Source organism: Malaya genurostris, chromosome 3 (assembly GCF_030247185.1).
Source record: "Malaya genurostris strain Urasoe2022 chromosome 3, Malgen_1.1, whole genome shotgun sequence".
NCBI classification, from domain to species: Eukaryota; Metazoa; Arthropoda; class Insecta; order Diptera; family Culicidae; genus Malaya; species Malaya genurostris.
Window position 1 is genome coordinate 11,698,433 of NC_080572.1, and position 25,027 is coordinate 11,723,459.

Here is a 25,027-nt window from a genome sequence, read left to right on the forward strand (position 1 = left end):
TTAGCCACTTTGTTTAATTTGCTTCATCGATAGGATCAGATTTCGATATAATATTGTCGATTTTTGTTCGCAGCTTGTTTGAGTGAATTCTCAAGTAAGAAAACTAATCTGGAGCAATGACTATCTAGCGAACACTTTATGTTAAGAATCGTTAAAATGGTTCAAATAAATGGAATCCTTAGGAGGATTTCGTAATGCGCTTTTTACTGGCATAGCATTTGAAACCAAGGATCGAATCATAGCAGCAAATTCACTAGCACCTTTTCACACGATTCAATCAGTGCCATCAAAGAGAGACGGATATTATCGCAGCAACAAAAAACCGGCATGGCTCATTTAACATAGAATAGACACCAGTGCGAGAGCGAATTTCTCTCGATGACCTGTCTGAGAATCAAAGGTTAGCACGCTGCTGTGGGGATCCTCTCTGAAGCAACAAACGGTCGCTTATTCTCGTTTCGCGATCTGATTCTGTATGGGCAGTGGATAATTGCTACAGAATCATTTTACTATTGCCGTACCTTTGTATAAGTTGTGTCTATCAAACAGTATGTGAATGCTCCACACAAGGGTTTTGAAATATTGCAACCTAGTATGTGAATCATCAAGTCGAATCATCGATTCGATTTTCTGCGATAATTGTCAACTTGCGATTCTCTCTTGGTAAATTCCACACAGAAACAATCATTATCAGACTGTAATTTTTTTAAGGACCGTGGAATACTCAGTGTATGAAGTGGAGCGAAGAAATATAGAAAAATTCTCTCGCGGTTCATGCAATGAGATACTCGAGTTCTTGTAGCATCTTCTACCGGATTGAAAATGTTATATACAATATTGATAAATATCGAGCAGTTTCTGTCAAATTTTTGGCAATCACCAACACTGTTTGAAACATGAATTAAACTAAAAAACTACAAGGATTAGCCCCATGGGGTTGTTCGAGCCATTGATGTGGAACAAGGCAACCAAAATTTCTAACGACATTTTCAAATCTCCAAACATCAAGGGGAACGTGCCATTTGACCAATCAGAGCGATGCTTTCCCTTTGATATATCGCTTACTCCTTCAAAACCGTCGTCTATGGCAGGGAAATCCGATATGCCGGAGATTTTTAGCAGACAAAATAGGACACTGCTTGCTACTAATCAAAATTTCAATCATTCATAATTGAAAATACGTGGCTTGATACATTCAATTCGAATCGTAGAAATATTTCCAATCAAATGATGTAATAATATAAATAATTGATACAAAATATACTGAGCTGTAATTGTTCAAAACCTGACGACATTTCTACGTGTATTTTTTAGTTTCTAATTTGCACCCCTATATAGAAAACAAAAAGTTGTTCCACATTAAAAATCCAAAACACAAATCATAATATCTGCATTTGCAATCTTTTTCTATTTTAAGACATAACGCCGTAATTTTTGCTTCAATCATGCTTTTAATCAAACAACATGAAAACATGAAAATAAATAAGTTTTCCCCAAATCCCAGTTTGCCCATTCATGAAATCGAAATTACGTCCGCGCGATCACTGACGTTGACGTTCAAATTTATCAAAAATTGTCTAGAAAACATTTATGTTTTAAGATTTCGTTAGTCAATGGACGAACAAGCCTACTTTGGTTATGTCAGTTCGCGGCCTCAGGTTTTAAAAATAGTGGATACTGAGGTCAAGTTTCATGTCAATGACAAAGGCATCATTACACCATTAGGGAAACTCAAACAGGTTTGAATACAGTCGCTGTGTGACCGAGAGTCGTAAAATACATCGAAAGACCCGACTGCCGATCATCTGCAACTACTATATCGACCTAATGACTCTCTCAAGGAAGCGAGTTCAAACATAAATTCAACAATTCATATCTAACTAAAATAGCAATTCTAAAGGAATTGTAGCATCAATTAAGTTATTGAGAACGAATCAAGACTGATACGTTGCAGTCTACAAATTAAAAAAAACCACATCCCTAAACTTGGAACGGAATCCACGTACACTCACCTACTGATTGTGCTCTCCGACGGCGAATGGTGCGGACTAGTCAGATTTTTGCTGATGTGAATCTGACCGACGTTGTTGCTAATACCGCTGATCAGACTGCTGCCGTTGCTGCTACTTCCGTTGCTGCTGGTGCTGCTGTTGCTGACGGCACACGGCGCTATGCTAGGTGAGATGTTTCGTTTAAGCTGTGGACTTTTCTCGAATACCGACGCAAAGCTGTTACTCGACGGCCTCTGGGGAGTGCTCAAAATCGGCGATGCGATCTGTTTCGGAGATTCCAGCTTGATTCGATGCATTTCCGGTGTTGAACGTTCCGACGATGCCCTTTCGTGAGCCGTCAGATTCCGGATCTTATCCACCACGTGTTGTCCGGTCGCAGAAGTTGAACCGTGATGATGGGCCATCGAAGGTGTCACTGACAATGTAACACCCCCACCGTTACCAACAGCTGCCGAAGATGATGCCGTCGGTGATTGGTGACTGAAGGTCAAATGCTTGGCCTGCTGCTGTGTCTGTTGTTGTTGTTGCTGCTGTTGTTGCGGCTGCAGGTGCTGATGCAGCGGATGCTGTTGGTGGTGATGATGGTGATGATGATGATGCTGCGGATGGTGATGATGATTGTTGCTATTAGCGACAGCAGCCGCAGCCAGTGCCAGCGGATTCGTAAGTAAGCTAGTGCTATTGATTGGACTATTGACGGTAACTGGTGATTCACGAGTGGCCACTGCTGCGGCGGCCGCTGCTGCTGCTGCTGCCGCAAAGGCCGCATTACCAGGATGATGCTGGTTGTGCAGGTGGGCGTGGGGGTGGTGATGATTCAATATATCGTTGAAGTTGTTGTTACTACTGTTGTTGTTGTTGTTGTTGTTGTTGTTATTGTTACTGGTTCCAACGGTGGTATTGAAATTTAAACACTGTAATAAATTCTCGCTACTCACGCTCGAAACCACCTGTTGCCCCACGGGAATGGCAAGAATGGTTTGGGTGGCGATTCCTGTGAATGAATGCAACACGGCGCATGGAATGGGGAGAAAAAAAATGAGAAGAAATGAGAAGTGTTAATTTCGGTTAGGTGATGGTGAATAAACTTTTCAGTTAATTACTTTCGACACTGCTCAAAAGCACGTGACACCAGCGAACATATTGGGGAGAGTACGGTTCTCGCACTTCCGTTGTTCTACAGAGTATCACAAATTTATTTGATTTATTTTCGAAAGAGCTGCAAATTCGAAAAACGTTCATATGTGAGGAATTAATAACTTTCCGACTATAAATGTAGGTGGCGACCATTAGATTTCTGCTTTTTCACTGTGACAAAATGATGTGGTGTATGTCATTGAATTGAACATTATTACCTAAACATAAACCGATCAGGATAACATTTTTCGATTTAGGAGCATCTATGGCAACAACAATCATCAGCCACTTTCTCCGGTAATTTTGATTGATGAGATGGAGTTTATAAAGTCACCCGAGCAGAGTGTGAGATCAAATAGAAAACTCATTTTGATGTTGTGATGTTCGCATTCATCGATTACTCAATTTGCTGTTGTTTTGGTCGTTTTAAGTGGCAAAAAATCAAAATCGAAAGCAAAAAGATATTCCTATGATATCAAACAGAAAACTATTTTTGCTAGCAGCGAAGCAAACTGAAATCTAAATAAGATACATAGATTGTTTCTTGTTGATAGCCAAATTAGTTCTGTTTATTATTATCAAACAACGAAAACAAAACTGGAATGCACAATCAGTTATTGATTTGCTTTAAAAAGACAGAGAATAGAATAGAATAGAATAGGGTTTCAAACTAGTTTTCTAAGTCTTTCAAAAATTAATGCAAAATCGCTGTACTATATGGAGCTAGTGTGCTAAAATATGATCTAGCTCAGAACCTGAAATCTTCAAAGCTTTGTTTCTGAGGAAAGTTGTTCGGGATGTCAAAGTCTACATTATGAAGAAAACGTTAGTTAGGAATTCATTCGCCAAGCGCTTCTGGAGTGCTCGAATGTTTCTGATAGAACACTTAACACATGGATCAATAAGTCCCGAGACTAACAATGGAAACAACATTTTTTTTTGCAATTTTTTTTTATTCATCAATATAATGACCTTTTAGGGTGATACAATGGTTCCAACGTTTTTCCAAGTTTTCAATACCATGTTTATAAAAAAAATTTATCTTTCGCTTCAAAATAAGCTTCAGTTTCAGCGATGACCTCCTCATTTGAGCCAAATCTTTTTCCCTGGAGCATTTTTTTAAGATCAGCAAAGAGCCAGTAGTCACTGGGGGCTAAATCTGGCGAGTATGGGGTGTGGGGAAGCAGATCAAAGCCCAATTCGTTCAATTTCACCATTGTTTTCATCGACTTGTGAGAGGCTGTTTTTGTTCCACCGAAAGCAATCGCGGCACCCACTTGGAAAAAACCTTTTTCATGCTCAATTTTTCATGAAGAATAGTAAATACACTTCCATATGATGTATGTGTCATCTCAGCAATCTCACGGAGCTTCACTTTACGATCTTTCATTATAATTTTTGTCACTTCACTCACATTTTCCGGTGTAACGGCTTCCACAGGTCTACCCGAGCGTTCCGCGTCATTTGTGTCGGTACGACCACGTTTAAACTCGGCGAACCACCGACAAATCGTTGCTTTTTATGGACAAGAGTCCGGATAACATTTTTCAATCCATTGTTTCGCTTGCACGGTGTTTTTACCCATTAAAAAACAATGTTTTATCAAAACACGAAACTCGGTTTTTTCCATTTTTTAAACAAACTACAAAACGACTTTACTCCAACCTCGATCCTGTTTCCTGGTCGGATCGACTTAAAATTTTGACCCGTTTCAAGCAAAGGTTAGTACTCTAGAAAGACGTGGTTACTGGTTTACTACGAGCGCCATCTCTGCTTTAGTCTCGGGACTTATTGATCCATGTGTTATTACGATATATATCTAAAACATGATGATTTAAAACGTCGGTAATTGGAGGTTATAAAATTTCTTTCATTTGGTGCCGAAAAAATTCAATCAAATATTCAAACTTCCTATGACTCAAAACCATACAGACCATAGCAACATTTTGCATATCTTAGATGCTGAAGGGGGTGGGGTGAATGCAGCAAGTGCCTTTGAAAAGGGAGGTGTAATGTTTCTAACGGTATAACTCCGAAACTACTGAACGGATTGCTATCAAATTTAGCACAGACACTTCTTGCTCTTCGGAGATGGTCATAAGTGTATTTTTTAGGGAAGGGGGCCTAGCAAGGGTCTTTAACAGAAGATCATGAAAAAGATTATCTTATTGGACGAGGATATTGCAAAGGATAAATTGTATAACATAACACAACTCCAAAACAAATCAATAGATTATAAACTATAAATTCTTATTACTTCTTGCTGATATTTTAGGAAGGGGGGGGGAAGGTGGTGGTTTCAGTAAGTGTTTGCTAACAGGGGGAATTTGAGGCAAAATGTTTCGAGTTTTACGAAATCGAAATTTTTCGACCGGCTCATATATTTATTACAACTAATAGATGATCGTAAGGGTAAAAGATACACTCTAAAAAATTTTAAATTTTACAGGTGACTTAATTCCTCATACGATGTAATTCATAAAGACCTAATTTGTCAAATGAAGGAAAATTTGCGTTTGCTATCAGTATTGTTTTTTTTTTATTCCAACGAATTTCATGCATGGAGTTTTAGACACAATATTAAATGTTCTTCGACGTAAATTTGCGTGAACTGCAACGCTCCATTTATGTGCATCTAATAAGACGTAAAATCACAGGGTTTTTTCAAGTGTGTAGATCAGATATTCATTGCACAGGTGAACAGAAAGTTGGAGTTTGTAGCAAGTGGCTCTAAAAAAAGGTTTATTGCTACATTTCTCTTATTTGTCGACAGACGAGGAAAGCCGGAGAATATAGACTAGGCGAAAAGAGTCTGAAAAATCACTTTTCACTCCCCCCCCCCCTCTTTTTTGATGACCACAGATACTTTCTACACTACTCAGAGGGTAGAGAGCTGTTGCAAGTTCACTAACATAAGGGGAGTTCAATATAAAATTCATTCGACGAGAAACGATACTTCTTGATTAATACAGATACTACCTTCACATCAAAGTAGATTAAAGGATTATTTCAAGGAAGGAGTGTAGTAAGTGCCACAAACATGGGATCGAATTTTACGAAAAAATGGTACTTCTTGACCAGTACTGCATATTTCTAGCGACTAAGTGAGGGTCACGAAAATATTCACAAGAGGCAGGGGAAATAAATATTCTTAACCAAGGGAGGTAAAATTTATCTGAATGGACGAAGAAATCATAAAAATAATGTTCCTTTTTCATGTAAATTGAGAAAACTGTCGACCCAAGCTGATGAAAATAAGTTTACGACAACATTCGAATTAACTGAATCGTTATTTGATAGATCGAAAGTATTATCTAACGTAGTTATGAACAGCCTTTCGTTATCAAATAATCATTATCACAATCTTGAGCAATTATGTGGAAATACAGGGTCCGGCACTCGAAGTGTTACCAATTAAAAAGGCCATAAATTCAGTTTGGAAAATTACTTTTACTTAATTCGAAGTATAAAATGTGTAAAAATAATACAAAATTCAGAATCAATTCACTTTTGCTCGATATGACCACCTTTTGCCTTGACTATGGCCTTGAGACGGTCACAAAACGAATCGCAAGCTGCCCGAATGTGACTTGCAGGTATGTATTTTGGCCCACTCGCGGACAATAACTTTTTTCAGCGCCTCGAGACTGGTGTATCTTTTAGTTCGAACTTTGCTCTCCAAAATGGCCCAAAGAGAATAGTCCATTGGATTCGCATCTGGTGAATTCGAGAGCCATTGTGTGGACGTGATAAAGTAACGTTGTTTTTCAGCCATTCTTGGTTCACTCGAGCTTTGTGAGACGGTGCCGAGTCCTGCTGAAACGTCCATGGTCTGCCACCGAAATGTTTGTCTGCCCATGGCTTCAAAGCAACCTCCAGAATACTTTCCCGATAATATGTCGCATTTCTCTTGACGCCAGGCTCGAAGGTCTGAAGTTGGTTACACTTCGAGTGCCGGAACCTGTAAGTTGTGTTTCACTACGCTCTGAGTATTTCAATGGTCAGAACAATTTTTAAAATTTGTTTTGCGGCCTTGCCTTCATAAATCATTTTCAAGCAACGCCGGCAATACCGTTAGTTTATTTCTGAACCACAGACAATAACGGTCAAAACAACAACCGAACATAATAGTCAGAACATTCAACATCTTTTTTTAACTAAACGCGAAAACTGTTAGAGAATCTGATATTTAACGTACCCCACCAGAAGGATATCGTTGACGTCAAATGTATTTTTTATATCAAGTTCCTGAAGAAGGTATTTTTGTGGCTGACGATCAGCGAGATGAGAATGCCCAAGCCGCTATTCGTCCTCGAAAGAGAATGAGGGTATTTGGTCGGATCTGGTGAAGGCCCAGTGTGCCAGGAGATCACTAAAGGAGATAAACTAACTTCAGATAAACGTGGCACCAATGATCGCCAACCTATCCATTGTCCTCCAGATGTGTGGTGCTATAACAATAATATAAAGGAGTATTGGTGTAAAAGCTGCAAAAGTGTTGACAACAATCTTTTCATTGATCGCGGTTATGGTTCCGAACAACTGTCACGCAATATAGAATTAAAGGAATAATTGTTCCATTAAAATTTATTTTTGCATTTTTGTATCGCCTTATAGAATTAGTCCTATCTTGATGCAGTTATTAAGTTGTTGCTTTTGAATAATCATTTTTGGAGTTTCCCAAAATTTTTGCCAAACTTTTCCAAAAGTAACAGCAAAAAGATAACATAATGTGATATCAATTGAAAAATTGATGAGCTGAGATCATTTTAAGATTTCAATGTGATGTTGCTATCATAATAAGATTTCGATTTGCTTTCGTTTTGATGTTTGACTTTGCTCGGGCAACCAGAATCGTAACCAACTTGAACCCATTACCGATTTGGGTTTCTGCCATTTTTTTCCAATCGAAATCAATTCATTGTACAGTGCGCAAAATGGATCAAGATGTGATTTTTTTAATGCATCGTACAATTCATTAAGAACCATTTTTTGGCGTGTAAAATGGTTCATTTTAATTCCAAGTTCCCTTTTCGTACTGGGTTGTATTCAATATATATAATAATTTTTTACATTATTCAATCTCCAATTAAAATTCCTTTCGTATTCCGAAATGAGATTGATTGTGGTTGACTAAAATCGATTGGTATAACGTCGAAAGCATTAAAAAGTAAGCTACAAATACATATAATCAATGACCGCACGAACCATGTTATACCGTTTTATCCCAAATCTCGGATAAATCTCTCCCGGGTTAAACGGATAAGTGGCGTCATTCCTACTGTATGTACTCAGGTCGCTGGATTTTTCAAAGTAATATGGATCAATTTTATTAGGTCGCATTTGGCTTATTTCATGATTGTAGATCAGAATTTATATTAAAACTCAGTTTAAAGATAAATGGGAATAAAACGTGCGATCATTGAAACTATCTGCTATCTCCTTTTTGGGGTTTTCTAGGTAACAGAAATTGATTTTGGTCAACCGTAATCATGATGCTCGTTGTTTTTGGCGAAGAGATAGTCTGGGAGAACATTGGTTCACTAACCGTGTCTTCTACCAACGATTCGTCGTCGCTTCTATTATTTTAGTTGTTGCAGTTTTAGTTACGAGGCTATTGTTATAAATTTTGGTCCCAGAAGTGCTGGAGTTTCCTAGTAACAATTTTTGTTACGCTAGCTTATTTATGACTAGTTTGCAATCAGAAATTTGAGTGATTGTTACTAACATCCAACCACTTGCAAGACTCAAAAAGCGCATTATAAACACAGAATGAATCCAGAATGCCAATAAAAAGGCAGTATAATACTTTCAATTACAAACTTGGTACAAAGTACAAATTTCACAACGATTTCAAAAGGTTCGAGCGGAATTCAATTTTAATTAACTGTTTTTTATGCACCTTTAATCCAAATATGTTTTGAAGTTATGAAAAATAAACAACGAAATAACCCTATGCTCAGAGTGCTCAAAATTAATCCAAGTACAGGGTCCGCCATGTAACTTTTTTTTTAACATGCAATAAAACACAAACGGTTCATCCGATTTCTAAATTATTTTTTCATATTAAAGTACAATCCTTTCGGTTAATTATGGAATATAATTTCATTCAAATGGCTGCCTCGGCTGGCCTTGCAGTACGCCATACGGTCGGTCCAGTTTTTTAGTACATTTTCGAATGTATGCAGCTTTATTTCAGCTATGGCTGCACGAATGTTGTCCTTCAAGGCTTGAATTGTCTCTGGCTTGGCCATATAACACTTATCTTTGACAGCCCCCGAAGATAATAGTCTAACGGCGTTAAATCACAGCTCCGAGGCGGCCAAACAACATCCGAATTTCGACTGATAATTCGATCTTCGAAGACTGTGCGCTGAAGATCGATCGTAGCGTTGGCTGTGTGGCACGGAGCACCGTCTTGTTGGAACCAAATGGTGTCCAAGTCTTCCTCTTCAAGTAACGGGAAGAACCAATCGCTAATCATGGCGCGGTAGCGCTCGCCATTGACCGTGGCGGCGGCTCCTGCCTACAAACATACGCCACCTTTCAAGCAGACGTGTAAACTTACATGTTTCAGCACTTTAAAATATATCAAAATGCATTTATCTTGTGTTTGATCAACATTACATACTTATAAGTGCCCGGGTGGAAGTAAGAACAAAACGTTTATAGAAGACTATTTTTCCAGTAATTAAGTATTTCAGCATTCAGAATAGAATAATATTATAAGAATTTCTTTTATCTGATTCTGACGTAGTTTACTCAATTGTATTGAAAATAGAGCTACTGGATCCCAATAAAATTGGAATACCTCATCAATAACGAAATAAGATATAATAACTAATTTTGTAGCTAAACAAATATTGTCCAATTTTTTGATTTCTTTGATGAAATATCGAAAAAAATTCTACTATCGCTATGACAACACAGAAACATCAAAACTTTGATCTTTGTTTGCTATTTACATCTACCCGGGTGTGCATTTCCATCGGCTCAGAGAAATTTTTCAAAAGAAATTATGGCAGGTCGTGAACAAAATAGGGTGATATGATATGGGTGGGAATTGGTCGCCGTACGAGTTAAAGCAGGGAACTTAATGATATTTCATGTCGGACATTTGGAGGATCGTATTAAAATAAAATTATTCTTAAGTATTTGAAAAAGAAATTAAATGGTGAAGCAAACGAACGCAAAACAAAACATACACCAAAATCGACGAGCCAGCCAAAGCGAAATGTTCACGTAAACAAAGCCATGCTATTCATATTACACAGCATACAAACTCTACATTGTTCTGGAACTCATTGTATCGAACACAACAAATTGGTTCGAATAAAACATTCCAAGAATAGTAGCCATAACATACAGGCAGACAAAAAACTGCAGTTTTTTTCTATCACGACAATGCTTGGCTATCGGTACAGACTCCTGTCAAAAACTAATTATAGAGGATAAAAATTTCTACCGTAGATTCGTTGCCATACTCGAATTACCTCGATTGTTCTAGAATTTGAGCTTCAGAGAGCCAGAAAGACGAAAACAAATTTCGAAGTGAAAATGTTGTTTCAAATGAAAATTGTAAACAGTTTTTCACACGGAAGCCTGAAATTTTGGGAAAAGACGCTGCAATCATTCCTTGAAACCCGATAAATTTGATAATGTTTGAGAAAAGCTTCAAAGAATTTTTATTTCTTTTACACATTTCTCACAATGATTTATTGAGTACAAATCATTCATGATTTTCGTTCATAGTAAAAATAGTTTTCCAATATGTTATAGCAGAATGTGTCACATTTTTTTATTATATTTTCCTGATAAAATTTGAGCTGTAAAATTTGAATACCTCGTGCAAATACATTCACTAGAAACGGAGTTTAAAAAGCTCGGAAGAATTTTTGAAGCCTACTAGGAATGTAGAACTCCAGATTTGCTTACCTTGAGCCGTCGGTATCAGTAATTGTGCTCCCTGGATGCCTTGGACAATCTGCCCGGAGGCAAGTATGAGCTGTGGCATCTGCGTCGGTGCCGTCGGGAGGGGTTGTGGCGGTGCGGCTGCTAGCGCTCCCATCACGGGCGAATGACTTTGCGCCCCGAGGCTAAGATTCAGTGGGGAATTGTTCAGCAAGGCTGCAGCAGCCGACGGAAGTCCTGCCGTCGGCAGTCCCAATCCTGGTAGAACAGCACCGCTAGTCAGCTGGGCGAGGCTTTGAAGCTTCTGTAGATTCAGCATGTCTTGCACTGGAAACAATAGGAAATCATGCAGATTACAACGGTGGTCTCGACTTAAGAGCTTAGTTAAGTGTCAAAAAATCGATATGTACTCACTAGTTCCATTCAAATGCACTTGGGCTGCGGCCGCCGCGGCTGCAGCAGCTGCTGCTGGATTGGCCACCGGGGATCCAGCCGGCAGTGACAGAGGTGACATCTTTTCGCGACTACGAAGTGCCGCCACTACCGTCGTACAATTCGCGGTCTGGTTGTTCAATTCGTTCAACGTCGGGCTGTTCGATCTGCTGCAATTATCAGTTCTTTCACGGTCCTGCACAGTTGTGGAATGAAAGAAATATAGAGAGAAAAAAAGGTATGTAGATTTGTTACACCGAAAAAAAGCGAACGGACAAAAGGAATTGAAACCAGCGTCGGTCCATCAGCCATAGTCAAACGGAAACATAGCAAGCCATGACGGACCAACGAATGATCGAATGGTGGGTGTAGAAAATCGTAAATGTCGTAATTAAGAAACGGAAATTAAAATTGACAAATTTCAAAAACTCCTAATTAGTTACAATTATGTTTAATTGCAGTGGACGACGGAAGTGTAATTTAATGTTGTAATGGTTACAGAAAAGAATACGACCAATCGTATCATGCACTAATTTTCGGTTCGGTTCGGCATAGTGGCAGTCAAAGAATGGTCGAAACAGTAATGCTGCCATCTACTTTCAAACGAGTCAGAAGCCTTGATGATTCACCGTTAACCTGTAAATTGGCTGTTTAAGTCAACATAACTTCCCATAGGTTAAGTGCAAACCTTAACACCATCGTCACCCCAATTTGCGACAATTTGTAACAATTTGTCCGCATCCATCAAAGTTTCTCATAACTAGTAACCCCTACTGGCAACACATCCAATCGAACGATGCCATTGTATCTCTAGACTGCTGTTGGAGATGTCACCGTAAAACAACAAGAATCAAATGGTGTACCGCTGCTCTGTTGACTTCCAGTGGGATGCATTTTGAATGCGTTTGTCTGGGCCAAATAAAATGCGACCGAAAAAAAAATTGACTGTCATCAGGCAGTGAAAGGAAATCCAGTCATTGCAGCAAAACAAAAAATACAAGTCCTGGTGGTTGCTCCGCCAAACTGAATACAGAATCAAAAATCATCGGAAACCATTGGCTGTCTCGTTCGTTCAATTCATCCCATTCAAATAAAGATTGAAATTGTCGATTCAGTGTTAATTATTTGATTTAATTATTGATTTTTTTTACCCTGATGACGACGTTGGCTTCGGTGTTCCATCGTCGTCGTTTCGCGGATTTCGACTAGAAAGCCCGCAGTTTTATCCAACCACCGGACTTTTTTTTCATTATTATCGTTACTTTTGTCCATTGTTATTTTTTATTGAAAAACGGCTTCGAATACCTGAACGATTCCGTCCGTAATGTGCATCGACGGATGGACCAATCTCTCCTGTCGCGACATCTCATCAGAACCGAGGACGGGAACTGCCGACTGACGATGGTTTCGCAGAACTTTTTACATCATCGTCATATGTCACATCACCTTTGCCGTTACAAAAAGCTTCAATCATTTCCCTCATGAGCGATTCCGCGCGTTTGCTCTCGCGTTCTGCTCAACAACCAACAGTTTGGCATGTCCAGTGGAAGTGAAATTTTACATTCACACATTCTGAAGCAGCAGCGCAAGGTAACAGAAAAAAAAGGATCAAGTGCTGTTCCCTCCTACTTGACAATGCCGTCCAAAATTATTTGCTTTTTGCATCGGTCTCGTTTCCTCGTTCTTTGTTTCATTCGAACCCCGTAGGTATCGCGGGGCACAGTTGGGCAAATGATCGGCCGATTGTGACGAAATTTCCATCCTAATTTGGAGTAATTTGGTGAAAATGTTTGAACAATTAGTAGGCTTTGTTTCGCACTAATGAAGCGATGACATACGAGTTGGGCTTGATTTTTTTTTGGCTCTTGCTTGTCTGGCAAACTTTGCGAAACAGGATTAACCTTTGACTTTATTGGATTTTGTGCAGCCGTTGCGCTGTTGTGTCATCTACGATGGCAGTAGGCGACGATTGGATGCACCAGAAATTAACAATTGTCGGGGGCGTTTATTGTTTTTATTAACAACAGCCGACTCCGTTATCATAACGATCGGGACGATATTAAGTTGAGTCTGATTAGTTGTTAGCATACGAATTGAAATGATTAAGTTAATGTTTATTCTACCATATGTTAGTGAATGATGAAATTTGCATTTGAGATTTATTTTCCATGTGATACAATAGGCTTTGAGATAACCAGTGTTTGCCTTAACGAGTACAAACTAATGAGAATTGAGAACCTTTTCGAGCTTACGATTTTCTCTCATATAGAAAGATAATTCAATGACTGTGAAAATTGATTTGCCGTATACCATTTCAATATGATCGTCAAAATAGAAAAAAAATCTATGTGAGTGTGTTTAATCATTCAATGTTAGAAAGTCTTATTTCGAACCAGCTTACGATCTCTGAGATATATGTTGATGAGATATATAATGCCCATTCGAGCTGTGACGCAATAAAACAGAAAGATCACAAAGCAAGGCAAATATAAGTTCTGCGAAGTGATTAAAGAGGCAATGAAAAATATTAATCGGAACAGGTTTTTCATGACAAACAAAGCACAAAATTGGTGGTTTATATCTTTAACGGCAACTGCAAAATTTGTTAACAAAACTCAAATGTATATGCGAGGCATATTTGGAAAGTATAGGCTGATTTACAAAAAATGTATTCATATTTAATAAATGTTAGGAGCATTTATAGTGTCTTACAAATATTATTCACATTTTCACACAAGCGCTGGTCCCTTCAAGCATTTTTCGTACTACTACAGTAACTTTTTCAACCATGATTCATGAACTAGGTGTAACTCTTGATGAATTACAGCAGTTTAAAATCCTGTTGCAAAAAAAAATCTTAGTACTAACTTCATAGCTAGCGGATGCAACGATTATAACTTACATTGATTGCTGTACGCACAGATAGACAAATGAATACTAAATAAAAGTAACACCTGACATTGCAGCACGTGTTGTGCACGCACTGATATGCACAAGTTTAAACGTGTTTCGATTTGTCGCTTTTGAAATACGGTCTTTACTTTTTCGTATTGATGTATTAATTCGCAAGTTGTATCTTATTAAGTTCGATAATGTAACTATCTCTGAGCAAAGTGAACCAGAAAACTATCGAAAATCACATTATTGTATTCCTTTAATAAAAAAAATCTTGGATCTTAACGTATTTCTTCTAATTCATTTGAAAGCCAATTATACCCAAACGATCCAATTTACTAAAGACTCAAGATCCTAGAAACCATACCGAGCCAGTATATCATACTACATTGTATGTTATTAAAATCCATTATAAATGTTTTTTAAATCCTTGAATAATGTATTGCAATTTGGGGATTGAGGAGCAAGTGGTTCACAAATCATCTGTTCGTCCATTTTTTCGTCGTCGCTATTGTTGTTACCGGAATCCCTTACCGATTACAAGTTATGAAGAAGCCCCTCCATTAATTTGAAATGCATTTTAAACTCACGTACAGTTGTAACGTGCGACTGATTCTTCAAAAACGAGTTATGAATAAAAAAAATGTGATGAGCGACACTCCAGTGCTCCACGATAGTAAACTACTAGATGAAAATAAACCCTCTTTCTTCTACTTTCCGATGCCATGTTCGGTTTGTCCTTCCCTTGTTTGGTTCCAGTGTAACCGGAGCACAAAATGTGACAAGTTTCTATGCGCAACCCTGTAAAACTGAGGTGAGAGAAATGGCAAATTCGTGTGCACAAAAGCACCAGCACTGCACATCCATACAATTGACATGATATGTTCAATGTGATGCCGTTCGATGATGTAGCTGAACTGGAGCTCTCTCTCTCAGTTGACAGGATCTGCTATTATGCCTCTGGACCATCAGTTTGTTCAATATATATTTTCTTTACAGATAAAGTCATAAATAACAGATCGGTTGAAAAGTTTCTATGAGAGGGTGCCACTAGAATTAAATCCATACCATTTTCAGTTAGTACCAACCTTCAAAAGATACGTGTATAAATTTGACAGCTGTCTGATTATTAGTTTGTGAGATATTGCATTTTGAGTGAAGCTACTTTTTTGTTATTGTGAAAAAAATGGAAAAAAAGGAATTTCGTGTGTTGATGAAACACTACTTTTCGATGAAAAAAAGTGCCGCCGATACCAAAAAATGGCTTGATGAGTGTTATCCAGACTCTGCACCGGGCGAAGCAACAATTCGTAAGTGGTTTGCAAAATTTCGTACTGGTCATATGAGCACCGAAGACGATGAAAGCAGTGGACGTCCAAAAGAGGCTGTTACCGATGAAAACGTGAAAAAAAATCCACAAAATGATTTTCAATGACCGTAAAGTGAAGTTGATCGAGATATCTGACACCCTAAATATATCAAAGGAACGTGTTGGACATATTATTCACGAATATTTGGATATGAGAAAGCTTTGTGCAAAATGGGTGCCGCGTGAGCTCACAATCGATCAAAAACAACAACGAATTGATGATTCTGAGCAGTGTTTGGAGCTGTTATATCGAAATAAAACCGATTTTTTTCGTCGATATATAACAATGGACGAAACATGGCTCTATCACTTCACTCCGGAGTCTAATCGACAGTCAGCTGAGTGGACTGCACGCGATGAACCGAACCCAAAGCGTGGAAAGACTCAACAATCGGCCGGTATTTTGGGATTCGCATGGTATAATCGACTTTTTTTCATCGACTACCTTGAAAAGGGAAAAACCATCAAGAGTGACTATTATATAGCGTTATTAGAGCGTTTGAAGGACGAAATTAAAAAAAACGGCCTCATTTGAAGAAGAAAAAAGTTTTGTTTCATCAAGACAATGCAACGTGTCACAAGTCGATGAAAACCATGCTGAAATTGAACGAATTGGGCTTCGAATTGCTCCCTCATCCACCGTATTCTCCAGATTTGGCCCCCAGTGACTTCTTCCTGTTCTCAGACCTCAAGAGAATGCTCGCTGGTAAAAAATTTAGTAGCAATGAAGAGGTAATCGCTGAAACTGAGGCCTATTTTGAGGCAAAGGACAAATCGTACTACAAAAATGGTATCGAAAAGTTGGAAGATCGCTATAATCGCTGTATCGCCTCTGATGGCAATTATGTTGAATAATAAAAACGAATTTTGGCAAAAAAATGTGTGTTTCTATTAAACGATACGAACTTTTCAGCCGAACTGTTACATATCGCTGAAAGGAATTTTCAAACAAACCGTGGAATCAGTGTAGTGTAGGATTACACAATAGCAGGGATCAAAGAGCGACACTCAATTCCATGTCAACTGCTGTCAATTGCACAACAAGAAACAATGTGACGTCACCTGCTTATACAAGCTGCCCTCAATTACAAAAGTTACCTCTATAAAAAGTAGTGCAAATTGTATTAATCCCTGATTGCTTCTCCTAGACTAAAGACTGTCCCAGAAAGTATGGACGCACTTTGATTTCGCTGTACATAATTGGCGACAAGTTTTGACACTTGTTTCCAATCTTTTTCTAATTGTTGAATGGTTTCGGCTGCCGAGACATGTTTCCTAAGATATGCCTTCGTTAATGCCCAAAATTCCTCAATTGGTCGAAGTTTTGGGCAATTTGTGGATTCATGTCTTTGTGGGCGAAAGTGACATTTTTGGTAGTATACTATTCTACCGTTGATTTGGAGTAGTGGCAAGAAGCAAGATCTGGCCAGACCACAACAGGATCCTTGTGGCTCCGAATCATGGGTAGAAGTCGTTTTTGTAAACATTCCTTGATGTATATTTCGCTGTTCATTGAAGCAGTGGTGATGAAGGGTTTCGAAATCTTACCGCAGCTACAAATTGCTTGCCAGACCATAGCTTTCTTACCAAATTATTCGACTTCAATCGATGGACTGGTTTAACACTTGCCCTTCTCGCATCGTATAATATTGTGGTCCCGGCAAGGATTTGTAATCGAGTTTCACGTAGGTTTCGTCGTCCATGATTATGCAGTTCAAATTTCCAGCAAGAATCGTATTGTACAGCTTTCGAACCCTCGGCCTGATCGATGCTTCTTATTTCGGACTACGTTTTGGTTGTTTCTGCTTCTTATAGGTTCGAAGATTCAAACGTTCTTCAGCACGAAGAACACTTGAATTCGAAGTGCCTACTTTTTTGGCCACATCCCAAAAGGAAACCTCCTTCTTTTGCTCGAACGCCTTCAGTATACGTTTATCCAACTGAGGGTTAGCAGGATCTTTTTATGACCCGTTTTCGGTTTATCCTCAAAGGTGTTATCCTCACCGAACTTCCTAATTGCATTTCGCACGGCTTTTTCACTTACTCCTTCCATTTTTGCTATCTTTCTCAGTGACACTCCGCGTTCTGTGCATTATTTATACAAAATTTTTCGACGTTGTTCTGCTGAAAGTCCACGCATTTCGAAACAAACTAATGAAAACGAATAAACAACTGCACAAGTTGTTAGAGAAGAGTGTAAACAACAGGACGCAGCCATATAAATTGACAGATTTTGAATCATTGCGAAATGGCAGCGGTTTTTGGTTGCGTCCATACTTTCTGGGACAGTCTATAGTACAAGAATCATTGATGAAGTCATCATTCTATGCGCACAAGAACCTTAAAAAACTCAATTTTAGCATTGAGGCTTTCAGGATAGACCGAAATAGCATAGAATAAATTTGTAAATAGTTAGTTATTCTAGTGTATAATGGCTAACTTTTATCAAAAACTTTTCAACTCACAGTATTAAAACTTGTATTGAAATGTAGACTTTAAGGTAAGGTTTGAAACAAAATTATTAAAAAAATTGTTTATAGAAGTGTTCTTTTAATTCTAGTTTTACGGTATTTTTTCAAGTATGCCCGATCAATTTCCTACAACTTCTTCTTGGACAACATTTTTGTACAATTTACAGTTTCCGAGTTACCACGATTTGAAGAAAGTGCATGCAAAAATACATACGCTTTTTTTATAAATCAGTCTTGAGTCGAATCGGTCTCTCCATCCGTGCAAAACAAATGGTTCGCCATTGTGTCCTGTCCCAATTTAGTACGAAGCTCGGCGGGCAGCAATTTAATAAACCACCAGCCAAAATAAAACCAAAAATGATCAAACGGAAGGGCATTCAACCCACATTCTTTCACATTTTGTGTATGAATGGATCGCTTTTATTGAGAGCGGACTAAATAGATTGTGTTTCATTAGTTCAGAGCATTATTTTTGCCATAGGACATCTTCACTCTATGTTTCCCCGCCGTGCTCGGCTCACAACACTGTACCAAAACATCAAAACAATCAAAAACGCCAGTGAACTACGTTGCAAATATCAATTAACGTAAAAAATGTTCTCGTAATAAGATAATGTTTTATCGCCGGCTGACCATACGGGGACACAAGGGGCCTTTTTAATTTCATATTTGTCCTTTTCCAGAGAACGCGATGAATAAAAAAAAACTGCACAATAGCCGAGAACAACGGGAATAGATAGAAATATCGCTTCCCGATGGTGAAAGAAAAAAAATAAATTGAAGTTAAATAAATGCTGTGTGCCGTCACCCGTACTGCTGGATGAAGCTTTTCTCCCGGTGCATATGTTCGGATGCGTTCCGCGTAGTCGCGAAAGGGTACAGTATGTACAATATCAGTGAAAAAATCCATTTTTACACTTCCAAAGTCTACTGGGGTTACATTGACTGTAATAGGAGACGGTGTATGTATTCTCACTTTTCCCTGCTACTAGCTGCTGGCTAGATTTGACTATGAGACTTTGTTGGGTGTCTCAATTTTGGGCTGAATTTCTCATCGCAGCATGATAAATTCTTTCCGTTGTTCGTGTGTTTGGCGCCAATAATGGCAATCTGTTTTTTTTCTATACGGGCCACAAATGTTCATGAACCGCGGGCTCAAACTTTGGTCCCAACAATAATGTACAGCTTAAAAAATAAATTAAAATACCGAAACACATAACCATACGCTCACTCGCTCGCTCGGTCGGTGGATCGGTTGGTCTGATGGGAACGGTTGTCTACTCTCCGTGACCACAGTACCGACTATGATGTCCAGCAGTAGCAGAAGGAGAACCACCGCGACTTCGTCAGATGGCTTTCTGAATACTTCAGGACACACCTATATGCTTTTTTTTTAATCACCATCCCTTGTACCAATTCTCCTCACACTTAATTCTCGATTTTTTTTCAAGCTGTCCACCCCCATACTCTCATGGGCGATGGTTTCCGCCATCAGTTTACTTGACGTTGGCGTCGATGGGAACGATATAGATGCGCTGTATCCTGACCAGTGTGCTCATTCCCCTCACCCATCTATCCAAGCAGGCGTAGCGAAAAGTCGACGCTAATACAGCATTAGCATTGCACACATTATGAGCATTGAACGGCATGGTTCAGGGGACCGACGTCGTTGTCGTTGCCGTTGAGCGCAAAATGAGGAACACACGGAACCAACCTCGACACTTCATGGCATACCTAGATGATTGTTGTAGAGTTAGGTGGAGAAAATGTAGAATTTTCACGCGTTACGGTTGCGCTTTGGAACATTCAGCGGATGGAGACAAAAAACAACATAGAATACGTTGATGAACGGGCATGTTCCATTCTGGCACTATGTAACCAAGTGTGTTCAGCTCTTGTTGTAACACGCTGCACTGAAATGTTGGAATGTTTTCTAGTTCAAAAGTGACTACTACTACTACTACTACTACTACTACTACTACCAGTACTTAATTTTATCAAAACTTGTTAGTTATATTTTCAAAAAACTGAAACAAATTTGAAAACAAATGTTGGTTAACATTGGTTTCATGGGTTCTGAGGTTAAACCGCGTGATGGTCAACAAATGTTCGCTTAAACCCGCTTGATGGTTAACAAATGTTTAACATTATTTCGTAAAAAAATCAGAAGAAGGATTTTTGATATGACTGAAATGTAAATTTCAATTCAAGCTTCGCATACATTAATAGTGTATCTTCACATGACATATTTTTGAAAAGGGAGCTGGTCATTTCCCTCAGTCTTTTCGCCGAAAGTCGTTGGAAGCGGCGAACTCTCGCTTACAAACCTGTAACAACCTCGTTTGCCCGATCTACGCATTACTAGATTTCTTGACTTTTGAACACACGAACGATATTGCGAAGCCACATCAGACATTATTGTTATTTACTTAGTTAACAGAAAAGTACAGCTAAAATTAGCATGTTAGATACACCAAAGCAAATGCTTGGATGTTTATTAGGGAGTTTTTGAAGTCACCTAGTTTTGCTTTCTGAGTATCATAAATCAATCAGAAAAAATCATCCAAGAGAGTATTTGTTCTGAATAAAACGCAGTGACATGAAGATACGATTGTATATCAATACGATTTTATATCAACAAAAGAACTTGAATACTATAATCTACCATTTTTATTTATTTCAAATCAATTTCTATACTATGTTCAGACAATTGTGAGCCTGACCCGTAAGCAAAAATGTCTTCTGTAGTTCTATAAAATAATTATTTCAATCTATCAGGTGTACAACTTTGCTTCCGCCGTTTTCCGATAGGTGGCTATGCCGGCTGAGGCTGGATACAAAATACATAGATGATAATGCCTTTAAAGTGAGTGTGTAAAGTGCCTAACGAATTGTCATCACTGTTTCAGTGACAGTTGTTCTTGTTTTCGTATTATTCACGATCGAAAATGTCTGTTTATGTGCCCAATTCCCGCCATGTGCGGGAAGTTTTACTTTTCTGTTACAATTCGAAAAAAATGCAGCTGAAGCGCATCGAATGCTCTCAGAAACTTACGGCGATGTTGCTCTGTTTCAACGTTTTAAAAATGGTGATTTCGATGTCGAAGACAAACATGGTGGTGGAAGAGAAATAACCTTCAAAAATGAACAACTAGAAGCATTGCTTGAAGAAGAGCTTGTTGAATTGTTGGGAGTGAGTCAGCAAGCCATTTTAAAACGTCTCAAGGCCCTGGGCATGATTCAGAAAGAAGGAAACTGGGTGCCGTGCGAGTTGAAATCGAGGGACATCGAGCGCCGTCTATTTGTATGTGAGCAACTGCTTCAAATACAAAATCGTAAGGGGTTTTTACATCGAATCGTAACCGGTGATGAAAAGTGGGTTCGATACGATAATCCTAAACGCAAAAAATCATGGGGAAAGCCCGGACATGCTACTTCGTCGAAGGCAAAACGGAGTATTCACGGTGCCAAGGTTATGATTTGTATTTGGTGGAATCAGCTCGGTGTGATTTACTACGAGCTCTTAAAACCGAATGAAATCATCACAGGAGATCGCTACCGAACAACTGATGCGCCTTAGGGTGAAGCCAAGGTGGGCGCGACACGCGACGCGATGCGTAACACGAAAGTTTTCCGATGATAGCGAGTGTCAAAGTGATAGTAGTAATAGAACAATAGAAGATAATTTTATTGATATCAAAGCACTAATCGGAGCAGTTTTAACGGAATGCGCAAGTGTTGGAAATTTGAAAACATTAGAAATTTAATCATATTTCTATTTAATGAAAAGAAAATTCTGATCAAAATGAATCGAAATCAACTCTTATTTAAGCCATCTACATGCTGTAGTGTTAATCGCTTGCAGCTCTTTTCAAAGTTGTAGCTTTTTTGCAGAATGCAAATCTTTCTCACGCGACAATGGTTTTTTCTGCAGTAGTTTCAACTTTCGAAGTTCTATTTCCAGAAGTAGTGCCGATTGGAAGCCAGCTTCTTAACATTTTCAACTAAAATTTATGGAAAATGTATGAACTTTTTCCATCGACATAACTCGAAATATTCTCAAAACTCATTTAATGCACTTTCATTGACTGTACATGCCAGTAATTTCTAATATTTTCAAATCTCCAACACTTGCGCATTCCGTTAAAACTGCTCCGATTAGTGCTTTGATATCAATAAAATTATCTTCTTTCGTCATAACGAAAAATAATTTAGGAAACCTTCGGTCGCTCGTTAATCGCATGAAAAACTGTGCACGTACTGCTTCGTTGTTTGTAGCACCGAAAATCGCTTGTCCTCTTCTGACTTCCACCTATTCCGTTCGATGGCACACGGCCTGGCAGATCAACATTTTCAATCCTTCGAAGAGTTGGAAAAATGGATTGCTTCATGGATAGCGTCAAAAGAGGACTCCTTTTTTCGAGCCGGGATCTGAAAATTACCGGAAAGATGGGAGAAAGTTGTCGCTAGCGTCGGACAATACCTGGAATAATACATCTGTAAGCACTTTTTCGCAATATAGCTTTTAATTTTGAAAAAAAAAACGGCGGAAACAAAGTTGAACACCTGATAGCTGATAAAAGCATAATTATAGCTGGTCTGATGAATTCGATTTTTTATTTGGTAGGAGCCCCCACGGAAGAAATAAGTTCTTCATTTCATTGCCAGGCTTGTGAATCCTAACTGTCCCTTCAATTACAGGTAAACCGGAGTTGAAGGCCTTGAGAATGTTCAGATTAATATCGAGGTTAGAATTGCATGCAAGGAGAGTTTTATTTACTTTTTTGATAATGTCAGGATGGTGATCGGTCCTGTCAATATTGACATCTCAACAAAAAACAATGTTTTCTGTAAATCAATATGTAAAACACAAGAGTTTCGTCCCCAAACTGAAATAAAGGTTTCTTTCGATGTAACAATTGCATGATTGTTACATCACCTAACATTTATAAACAATTACAGAGGACGCCGAAAATAAACTATCCACATACATTTGTGTTGTACGCATGTATTTGTGATGGTTTTTTATGCTCAGATCACAGCATGCTGTGCGTTTGGCTGTCAACTTTCATTTGTTTACTTGTTTGTGCGGTTGAAATTCGCCGTTTTCAAAATGCCGTGTATTGAAAAGGAAATGAAAATAAAAATTCTGGACACATGGCTAAGTGAGAAGGGTATTACTATGCGAAAATTGATGAAGCGGTTTGGAATTCATCATGCCAGTGTTAAAACCATAATTAATAAGTTTGGGGAACACTATTCTTTGGATGAGCTGCCAGGAAGAGGCAGCAAACCCGGTTCTTCCAACCCGAAACTGGACCAGAAAGTGGAATCTCTAATCATGAAGAACAAATCAATGTCAATACGTGATTTGGCCATAAAAGCAGGAACGAGTGTCGGATTGATCCATCTTATCAAGAAGCAAAATCACCTGACGACCTCCAAGAAGCAGAAAATCTCGAAACAAAGTGTAGAACAGAAGAAGCGAGTAGCAACAAGGGCCCGGAAATTGTATTCGGGTCTTTTGCAGTGTCCGGATGCATGCGTTTTGATGAACGATGAGACTTATGTAAAGGAGGACTCAAAAACCCTTCCAGGTCATCAATACTTTACTGTCGTCGTTGGGGAGGATGTGAGCGATGCGGACAGGTCGATTCAAGTGGAGAAATTCGGTCGAAAGGTACTGGTATGGCAAGCAATATGTTCTTGTGGTTTGAAGTCAATCATTTTTTTCACTGCCGGAACTATAAATGCAGAAATATATCAATCTGAGTGTCTCCAGAAGAGATTACTGCCTTTATATAAGAAGCATAATACACCTCCACTGTTTTGACCGTATTTAGCGTACGCTCACTAACCAAAACCACTCTCAATTGGCTTGCGGAAAAGAGTATAAATTACGTTGAGAAAAATATCAATATATCAAATTATCAATAAATATCAGCTTCGACCCATCGAACGATACTGTCCGGAACTTGATGAAGAGCGTTCGATCAAAAGCTCGAAAATTCGTGAAGGAATAACTTAAATTTCATCCGGTTTTCATTATGCTCAAGTTTTGTACGAGGTTAAGGATCAATTTTTAGTTTGAATAAAATATCGTTTTTTATCATAATTTAAAAGAAAAATTTGTGGATAGCTTATTTTCGATACACTCCTTATTTACTCGCCTGCTTGAAAAATGGCACAGAATTAAATCATTCTAGTAAAATTTAGTCGGAAGTTGGATCTGGAAAAATATCAATAGCATGTTATAAAATCTTCTATAGTAGTGATTCCCAAAATTTTTTGGTTGGATGCCCATTTTGGATAAATTTTCCTTTCTACTATCCACAAAGTTAAAATTTAAAAAAAATGTATTAATGAATTAACATTTAGCTTCTTTTTACATTAACTTTTCGTTTGAGTGTTTGAACAGAATGATTTTACAAGGATAAATTTTTAAATATTACCATTTAATTCTGTTATAAGTATATCACGTCACTATACAAATTCACTATGTATCTCACGACACTATAAATCTTGTATAATAAACGTCACATCACATATGCACATTTCGAATACAATTTATATTCATCTTCAGTGTGATAGTTTTGTTTAGTTATTAATACTAAAATAATAACTAAACAAAACTATCACACTGAAGATGACTATAAATTGTATTCGAAATGTGCATATGTGATGTGACGTTTATTATACAAGATTTATAGTGTCGTGAGATACATAGTGAATTTGTATAGTGACGTGATATACTTATAACAGAATTAAATGGTAATATTTAAAAATTTATCCTTGTTCTT

At 38.3% G+C, this 25,027-nt stretch overlaps 1 protein-coding gene across 6 annotated transcripts in view; it reads right to left on the reverse strand.

Annotated features, from left to right (window-relative positions):
- The window catches only part of LOC131438310 (POU domain, class 6, transcription factor 2), a 238,630-nt gene that overhangs the window by 12,908 nt on the left and 200,695 nt on the right, over nucleotides 1–25,027 (reverse strand). For all 6 annotated transcript variants that reach the window (XM_058608220.1, XM_058608221.1, XM_058608219.1 and 3 more), the window contains 3 exons: nucleotides 11,475–11,688; nucleotides 11,085–11,387; nucleotides 2,013–3,006 (listed from right to left, as the gene is read on the reverse strand). In XM_058608220.1, coding sequence (XP_058464203.1) covers nucleotides 2,013–3,006; nucleotides 11,085–11,387; nucleotides 11,475–11,688 — 1,511 coding nt within the window. The remainder of the gene's footprint in view (nucleotides 1–2,012; nucleotides 3,007–11,084; nucleotides 11,388–11,474; nucleotides 11,689–25,027) is intronic.